This window comes from Symphalangus syndactylus, chromosome 22, assembly GCF_028878055.3.
Source record: "Symphalangus syndactylus isolate Jambi chromosome 22, NHGRI_mSymSyn1-v2.1_pri, whole genome shotgun sequence".
NCBI lineage: Eukaryota > Metazoa > Chordata > Mammalia > Primates > Hylobatidae > Symphalangus > Symphalangus syndactylus.
In genome coordinates, this window is record NC_072444.2 from 13,450,609 (window position 1) to 13,459,738 (window position 9,130).

Sequence of the window (9,130 nt, forward strand, 5' to 3'; positions counted from 1 at the left end):
GCATTTATTTATGGCAAGGGCTGGCAAACTTTCCTGAAGAAGGCCAGATAGTCGATATGTTTGGCTTCTTGGGCCATATGTTCACTCAGGACTACTCAACGCTGCAGTTATAGCACAAAAGGAGCCGTAGCCTATACGTAAAGGAATGGGCATCGCTGGGTTCCAGTAAAACTGTTTACAGGCCAGATGCGGTGGCTCATGCCTGTAATCTCAGTACTTTGGGAGGCCGAGGTGGTGGGAGGATTACCTTAGCCCAGGAGTTCAAGGCCAGCCTGGGGAACATGGTGAAACACAGTCCCTACCAAAAAAAACAAAAAAACAAAAAAACTGGGTGTGGTGATGCATGCTTGTGGTCCCAGCTGCTCAGGATGCTGAGGCAGGAGGATCTCTTGAGCCCAGGAAGCGAGGCCACAGTGAGCCATGATCGCACCACTGCACTTTAGTCTGGGCAACAGAGCGAGACCTTGTCTCAAAAAAACAAAAAATAAACCTTTTACATAAACAAGTGGCCAGCCAGACAGACGGTCCCTGGGCCCCTGCTCTTGAATGTTCTTGCTTCCACTAAAGTAACATTCACACTCCCGATTTTTGCATACTCTGGGTTCTGGGGAATATAGATCTGAATCCAGCGTGGTTCCTGCCTTCAAGAACCTCACAAATATTCTAGACCAGCACTGCCCAATAGAAAGAAATATAATGCAAGCCACATGTGCAGTTTTAAGTGTTCCATGTTAAATTAAGTAAAAAGAGGCAGGTAAATCGAATTTTAATAACAGATTTTACTTCATCCAATTGAATGGTATCATTTCAATGAGCAATTCTGATAAAAGTGATTGAGATCTTTTACATTCTTTTTCACTACTTCTTTGAAATCTGATGTGTATTTTGTACTTGGAACACCTCTCAGTGTGGATCAGATGCATTTCACATACTCAGTAGTCACATGTGGCCAGTGCCTTCCATACCAGACAGTGCAGCATCTGTAGAGGTTTCCTCCACTGCTGATAGACTAGGAGACCCCAAGATGGAAAGCCTGAAGAATCTGCTCCTCGAAGTAGGGACCTTAATGGGGTGCACACCAGGGCAACCCCAAGTGGTAGGCTGCTTTTGAACTATGGCTATCTCTACCTTGAGACTCAGCTGAAAAGAACTCGGGTAGTCTTGGGAAGTGCTTCCTCAATGCTTAAACTTTAATGCAGGAAAAGAATAGAAGGTTCAGGCAAGGAGGGAGCATCACTTGAGGCTGGGAGTTCGAGACCAGCCTGGGCAACAGCAAGACCTTGCCTGTACAAAAAAATAATTTTAAAATCTTACCCAGGTATGGTGGTGTGAGTCTGTAGTCCCTAGTTACTTGGAGAGCTGAGGTAGGAGGATCGCTTGAGCCCAGGAGTTTGAGGCTGCAGTGAGCTGTGATCACACCACTGCATTTTGGCCTGGGTGACAGAGCCAGACCCTATCCCCTACAAAAAAAAAAAAAACACACACACACCCTACCGTGTCTGCCAACCCCACTCTGTCCTGGCTGTGTGAAACCAGTCCCCACAGCAGCTCTGCCACTCTTTGCTTCTTTTCCAAACAGACCCTATTTCCAGTCACTCCCCATGGCCAGCCAGTCCAGATCACCCTCCAGCCAGCTGCCAGCGAACACCACTGCCTCAGTGCCAGAACCATCTACACCTTCAGTGTCCCGAAATACAGCAAGTTCTCTAAGCCCACCTGCTTCTTGCTGGAGGTCCCAGGTGGGTACCAAGTGGTGCAGAAGGGGTAACTTTCCCTCTGGGCCTTCGGAGCTTCATGACACAGTGGTTAAGAGCATGAGCCTAGAGATAGACTCGCCTGGATTAAAACCACACTCATTGTGTGTCTTTGGGCAGCTTACATAATGCCCCGAACCTTGGTTTGCATAGTCTGCAGGATGAGTTTATTCTTGTGAGGATTAAATAGGGTCATGTATGTGAAGCACTCAGCACAGGTGCAGTTGTAGACAAGAGCCATTGTTTGTTTCTCTCATTGTTATTTTTCCTTCCTTAGAAGCCAACTGGGCTTTCCTGGTGCTGCCATCACTTCTGATACTGCTGTTAGTAATTGCCGCAGGGGGTGTGATCTGGAAGAGCCTCATGGGGAACCCCTGGTTTCAGCGAGCAAAGATGCCACGGGCCCTGGTATAGCAAATCTGGGGGTGTGTGGCAGGTGGGGAGGGGTTGAGAGTAAGGGAGTGGGGCTGGAGCTATGAGTCATTCAGATAGACTATCAAGATGGTCCAGACTCTTGGACCAAAACATCTATCTTTGTGTCTGAATTTCCACCATTAGTAATGCATTCATTTAGTTCTGAATAAAATGGCAAATAGGCCCAGGAGGGAGGAGTGCCTTAAGTTCCTTTGAGATAAATAACTTCACCTCTGCTAAGGATGTGTCAGCTGCTGAGAGCAGAGCCCCTGGCCTTGGATCTCAGGAGAGATACTCAAAAGGGGAGGAGGGGAGGAGGCACCAAAGGGGACATCTTAAAAGAGTCCCAATTTTTAGTTCACACTTTACCCCAGGATGAGCTGTGTCCTGGCTGACCCTGGAGTTTCTTCCCTGGTCTGCTGGGTCTCTCCCTTAGAATCTAGGGGCCGGCTGGGGCAGGGGAAGCCCAGGAGGTGATATGGGTCGGCCCTGTTCAGATGAGGGCTGGCAGGGGCAGCTTGGGCATAGGCGAGGCTCCGACGGGCGTGGGGGCTTTGAGGATGTGTTCTGAGTGTCCCTGCATCATGGCAGGGTGGCAAAGGGAGCATTTCCAAATTTCCTGGCTCCAGGATCTGTGGGAGAATCCCACTAACTGTCAGGGTGACAACCCGTGCCCTCAGCCTTCCTGTTAAGAGCACACCAGCTGGACTTGCAACTCCCAGCGCCTGCACCCAATGGGCTTTCTCTGGCCTCTGGAGCCCACACTGCCCCTGCACATGGTAGGCTGCAAGTGCCACAGCCACCAGCTCTTCCATTCCTCAACAATGACTGTGGGTAAATAGCCCAGGAGCTCCCCGCTTCTGGGATCGCTCTGAGGTGCGTGTGCCCAGTGGCTCCCTGGGTTCCCAGCAGGATTAAGTGCCAGTAGCCTTAGTGGTCAGCTGCTTGATAACACCCCGCTTCCTGGCTGCTCCCCCAGTCCCATCTGGTGTGTCCTGGGATCACCTCCCACAGAAACTGCTTACACCTGAAGCCTTGTCTCAGGTCTGTTTCTAGGGGAATTCAGATGAAGATAATTGTGCTTCAGGAAAGCCTAAATTTTCTGCTGTTCTCTCTCCTACCCAAATCAGGACTTTTCTGGACACACACACCCTGTGGCAACCTTTCAGCCCAGCAGACCAGAGTCCGTGAATGACTTGTTCCTCTGTCCCCAAAAGGAACTGACCAGAGGGGTCAGGCCGACGCCTAGAGTCAGGGCCCCAGCCACCCAACAGGCAGGATGGAAGAAGGACCTTGCAGAGGATGAGGAGGAGGATGAGGATGAGGAGGACACAGAAGATGGCGTCAGATTCCAGCCCTACATTCAACCACCTTCTTTCCTGGGGCAAGAACACCAGGTTCCAGGGCACTCGGAGGCTGGTGGGGTGGACTCAGGGAGGCCCAGGGCTTCTCTGGTCCCGAGCGAAGGCTCCTCTGCTTGGGATTCTTCAGACAGAAGCTGGGCCAGCACTGTGGACTCCTCCTGGGACAGGGCTGGGTCCTCTGACTATTTGGCTGAGAAGGGGCCAGGCCAAGGGTCGGATGGGGACAGGCACCAAGAATCTCTCCCACCACCTGAATTCTCCAAGGACTCGGGTTTCCTGGAAGAGCCCTCAAAAGATGACCTCTCCTCCTGGGCCACCTGGGGCACCTTACCACCGGAGACGAATCTGGTCCCTGGGGGACCCCTAGTTTCTCTTCGGACACTGACCTTCTGCTGGGAAAGCAGCCCTGAGGAGGAAGAGGAGGAAGAGGAGGCGAGGGAATCAGAAACTGAGGACAGCGATGTGGGCAGCTGGGGGGCTGAGAGCACCCAGAGGACCGAGGAGAGGGGCCGGACACTGGGGCATTACATGGCCAGGTGAGCTGTCCCCTGGCTTCCCACCGAATCTGATGCTGCTGCTGCCTTTGCGAGGACTACTGGGCTTCCCAAGAAACTCGAGAGCCTCCATACCTCCCCTGGTCGGCGGAGGGGCATTGCACTTCCCGGAAGCCCACCTAGCGGCTGTTTGCCCATCGGGCTGAGCAATAAGATGCCCCTCCCTCCTGTGACCCATCCCCTTTAGGCTGAGCTACAAGAGGGGTGGACATAGGGTGGGCTGAGGTCAGAGGTTGGTGGGGTGTCATCACCCCCATTATCCCTAGGGTGACAGGCCAGGGGGAAAAATTATCCCCGGACAACATGAAACAGGTGAGGTCAGGCCACTGCAGACAACAAGGGCAGACACCACCAAGGGGCCCTCTGGAACTTGAGACCACTGGAGGCACACCTGCTATACCTCATGCCTTTCCCAGCAGCCACTGAGCTCCCCCATCCCAGGGCTCAGCCTCCTGATTCATGGGTCCCCTAGGTTAGGCCCAGATAAAAATCCAGTTGGCTGAGGGTTTTGGATGGGAAGGGAAGGGTGGCTGTCCTCAAATCCTGGTCTTTGGAGTCATGGCACTGTACGGTTTTAGTGTCAGACGGACCGGGGTTCAAATCCCAGCTCTGCTGTTCACTGGTTGTGTGATCTTGGGAAAGACACCTTCCTTCTCTGCCTCGGCTTCCTCATCTGCAGCTACGCCTGGGTGTGGTGAGGTTCTAGGGGATCTCAGATGTGTGTAGCACAGAGCCTGCTGTGTCCTTGGTGCTGTCTACATGGTGGCCGGTAGAATTTTCCATCTATCCAGGCTCCAGGAGACCCCTGGGTGTCTCCCACCTGTGGTCCCTAAACCCAGACTGACTGAGAGCACTTACCATCCAGCTTGTCTCATCCCCAGTCTACCTCCTTCCTTCTACCCTCGCTGCCTCCCAGTCAGGAGGGTGAGCTCTCAGAAGCCAGAGCCCCATCCAAGGGGACCCTGGTCTCTCTGCCTTCACCCAGCAATGGGAAACCTGCTTCCCAGGGGAGGAACCAAGTGCTCCACCTTCTAGGGACCCAGTTTGTTGGAGCAGGACAGTAACGTGGCAGGAATCGGACTTCTGGGCCTGTAATCCCTGTATGGACAGCACGTTAGACCCTTGGTTGACTATTGTGGTCCTTAGAAGTCCCATTCTCCCTTCCAGTTATGAGAAACCAATGCCTTCTAGATTCAGGTGACTATCCTTACCTGGGGATGCTGATGCATCCTCAGTTAACCTACACCCACCTGAATATAGATGAGCGTAGCTGAGTTTTCACCCGTAGGACCGAAGTGTTTTGTGGTGGAGGATCTGAACAATCTTGGCTCTGTGGCCATTCAACCTGCCAGGACTAACGTTTCTGGATTTGTGAAGAAGGGATCTTCAAAGCCATTGAACCCACAGAGCTGTGTTGTTTTAAAGCCACCACAAGGGTACAGCATTAAATGGCAGAACTGGAAAAGCTTCTTAGGGCATCTCATCCAGCGGTTCTCAAACCGTGTCCCCCAAAGGCCTTGGGTTGCAGTTGCAGGGGGCGCTGTGGGGCTATAGGAGCCTCCCACTTTCACCAGAGCAGCCTCACTGTGCCCTGATTTACATACTGTGGCTTTCCACGTGAGGTTTTGTTTAGAGGGGTTCCACTACTCAAGAAAAAGTTAGCAAACCACTCCTTTTGTTGCAAAGGAGCTGAGGTCCAGGGTGGCAAAGGCACTTGCCCAAGGTCGCCCAGCAGTGCTGTTCTGATGACCTGTTGTGCACATCCCCAAGGGTGAGAGCTTCAATCTCTGCACAGCCGGGCCAACCTCTGACCCCTTGTCCATGTCAGTAAAATATGAAGGTCACAGCCAGGATTTCTAAGGGTCAGGAGGCCTTCACCACTGCTGGGGCACACACACACGCATACACACATACGACACACACCTGTGTCTCCCCAGGGGTTTTCCCTGCAGTGAGGCTTGTCCAGATGACTGAGCCCAGAAGAGGAAGAACAAACAAACCACGGAACTGGGGAGGGCTGTGGCTTGGGGCCAGCTCCCAGGGAAATTCCCAGACCTGTACCAATGTTCTCTCTGGAACCAGCCAAGCTGCTTTGTGGAGGTAATTTCAAAAAAGTAAAAGCTATCATCAGCATCATCTTAGGCTTGTATGAAATAACCACTCCGTTTCTATTCTTAAATCTTGCTATTTTTGTTTTGTTTTGTTTTTTTGAGCTGGAGTTTTGTTCTTGTTGCCCAGGCTGGAGTGCAGTGGTGAGATCTCGGCTCACTGCAACCTCCACCTCCCGGGTTCAAGTGATTCTCCTGCCTCAGCCTCCCAAGTAGCTGGGATTACAGGCACCTGCCACCACACCTGGCTAATTTTTTTGTATTTTTAGTAGAGACGGGGTTTCACCATGTTGGCCAGGCTGGTCTCGAACTCCTGACCTCAGGTGATCCACCTGCCTCGGCCTCCCAAAGTGATGGGATTACAGGCGTGAGCCACCACGCCCAGCCAAACCTTACTATTTTTTTTAAAGAATTTTTTCCAGAGTTTAATTTCTGACATAGCTTAAGTTTTCCAGTAACTCTGAACTCCATCTCCTTTATCGTCATTAAGTCATTCACAAAAAGCTGGGAGACGCATTAGGAAAGGGCATGATAATCAGTATAATAATTTGCCTTGTGTGGTCAGCACTTAACTGTTTACAAAGCCCTTTCACATGCACAGCAGGTGGGAACTGCGCGGTGTGGGCTGGGCCTGCGCTGGAAGCACATCCCGTGAAAAGTGTTAGTGCCTTAGGTGAAAGCAACATGTATCACTTTAGAGTACTAACAGTATATGTTGTTCTTATGTATTTGTATTTATTTCTATTTTTTTCTATGTTTATGTCATATTTAAATGATATCCTACTGCTTGTTGGTATTACCCTAAACTGTTTAAATAAAGAGCTCTATTTTTAAAGGAAAAAGGTCTAATTGAATGGAAAAGCGTATGCTCTTATCTTTTTTTTTGAGACAGGCTATCACTCTGTCACGCACGCGTGCACCACCAGGCCTGGTTAAGTTTTTTGTTTTTGTAGAGATGGAATCTCCTATGTTGCCCAGGCTGGTCTCAAACTCCTGGGCTCAAGCAATCCTTCCTGCCTTGGCCTCCCAAAGTGTTGGTTGGGATTATAGGTGTGAGTGACCGTTTCTGGCCTATGCTGTTATTTTTCAAAGGCTCATCACCTCTCCTCTGGGAAACCTAGCTGTTAAGACTACAAGGGTCGGCCAGGCAGGGTGGCTCATACCTGTAATCCCAGCACTTTGGGAGGCCGAGGCGGGCGGATCACGAGGTCAGGAGATCGAGACCGTCCTGGCTAACACTGTGAAACCCTGTCTCTACTAAAAATGCAAAAAATTAGCCAAGCGTGGTGGCGGGCGCCTGTAGTCCCAGCTACTTGGGAGGCTGAAGCAGGAGAATGGCATGAACCTGGGAGGTGGAGCTTGCAGTAAGCCAAGATCACACCACTGCACTCCAGCCTGGGAGACAGAGTGAGACTCCGTCTCAACAACAACAACAACAAGAAGACTACAAGGGTCTTGAGTCGGGTCCCCAGAAGCAAACCCAGAGAAAAGGTAGAAAGCAGTGCAGTGATCCAGGTAACGCCAGGAGGGGAGTGTGGAGGCAAGATGGGGCGGGGGGCAGGGCGGGGAGAGGGCAGCCAGGCAAAGTGTGTCATCAGCAGGTCCCTGCTGTGGACAGCTGGACCTCAGTGCCCCTGGAGAGCTCTGGAAGTCAATGTAGGATGCACTGCAGATTTGGTCCCCCTGCCAGGGGCAGGAGCCAGGGAGTCTAGCTACTCCCTCCCATCAGTCCAGTGTGGAAGCCGTTCCCTGAGGCACAGTTGCAGGTACTTGCAATTGGAATCCACCAAGCTGAGTGCACAAGAAAGGGGAGTGCTATGGGGCTGAGGGCAGGGTCCCCAGCCAATATCACTTGTTGCAGTGAGGCTGGAGCTGACAGCTCACCCAGCTGCAACTATGGTCCATGGAAGGATATGGAACAGCACCTGTGCGCCTAGCCTTGCACTGCCAAACTCATTCCAGCGGCTCTCCATTAGTGAGGGTCTCCCAGTTTCCAGCGACTCAAGGCCACCTGGTGACTGTCTAGCACTGTGTCCACAGTTGTCACCACTTATTGGTGTCAGGGCAGGCGCTAGACCCAAGCCTAGCTGATCCGACAAGTCCCTGTCCCTGGAATTCAGTAGTCTCCCTGGCTGGCTGGGCCTAGAGCAGGTACCTTCCAATCTGCCATGGCCGCATTTCCCAGTCTGAGGAACAATCTGCAGACAAGACAAGAAGGCAGCCACTGCTACATGGGCTGCCGAGACAAGAAACGGTAACCCCTGCTTCTGGTCCCTTCCCCCAGGTGCAGCTGCACCCCGGCCTCGGCTTCCTCCCACCTTTAAAAATCTTTTTTTCTAGACAGAGTCTCTGTCACCCAGGCTAGAGTGCAGTGGCGTGATTTCAGCATCTCAGCTCACTGCAACCTCCACCCCCCAGGTTCAAGTGATTCTTGTGCCTCAGCCACCCAAGAAGCTGGGATTACAGGTGTGCGCCACCACGTTCTACTAATTTTGGTTTGTTTTTTTGTTTTGTTTTGTTTGTTTGTTTTTGTTGTTTTGTTTTGCTTTGTTTTTTTGAGATGGAGTCTCGCTCTGTCTCCAGGCTGGAGTGCAATGGTGTGATCTTGGCTCACTGCAACCTCCTCCCGGGTTCAAGCAATTCTCCTGCCTCAGCCTCCTGAGTAGCTGGGATTACAGACGCTCGCCACCATGCCCAGCTAATTTTTGTATTTTTAGTAGAGATGGAATTTTGCCATGTTGGCATTTTTTTTTTTTTTTTTTTTTCAGTAGAGACAGGGTTTCGCCATGTTGCCCAGGCTGGTCTCGAACTCCTGGCCTCAAGTGATCTGCCTGCCTCGGCCTCTGAAAGTGCTAGGATTACAGGAGTGAGCCACTGTGCCCAGCTAGTTTTTGTATTTTTAGTAGAGACAGGTTTTTGTCATGTTGGCCAGGCTG

At 51.6% G+C, this 9,130-nt stretch overlaps 1 protein-coding gene across 3 annotated transcripts in view; it reads left to right on the forward strand.

The window, feature by feature from the left end:
* The window catches only part of IFNLR1 (interferon lambda receptor 1), a 33,173-nt gene extending 26,137 nt beyond the window's left edge, over window positions 1-7,036 (forward strand). Inside the window, exons 5-7 of one of the 3 annotated variants that reach the window (XM_055261685.2) lie at window positions 1,580-1,739; window positions 2,032-2,162; window positions 3,299-7,036. In XM_055261685.2, coding sequence (XP_055117660.1) covers window positions 1,580-1,739; window positions 2,032-2,162; window positions 3,299-4,072 — 1,065 coding nt within the window. In that variant the 3' untranslated portion in view covers window positions 4,073-7,036. The remainder of the gene's footprint in view (window positions 1-1,579; window positions 1,740-2,031; window positions 2,163-3,298) is intronic. The other 2 variants (XM_055261687.2, XM_055261689.2) reach the window with 2 other exon arrangements.
* The last annotated feature ends 2,094 nt before the right edge of the window (window positions 7,037-9,130 follow it).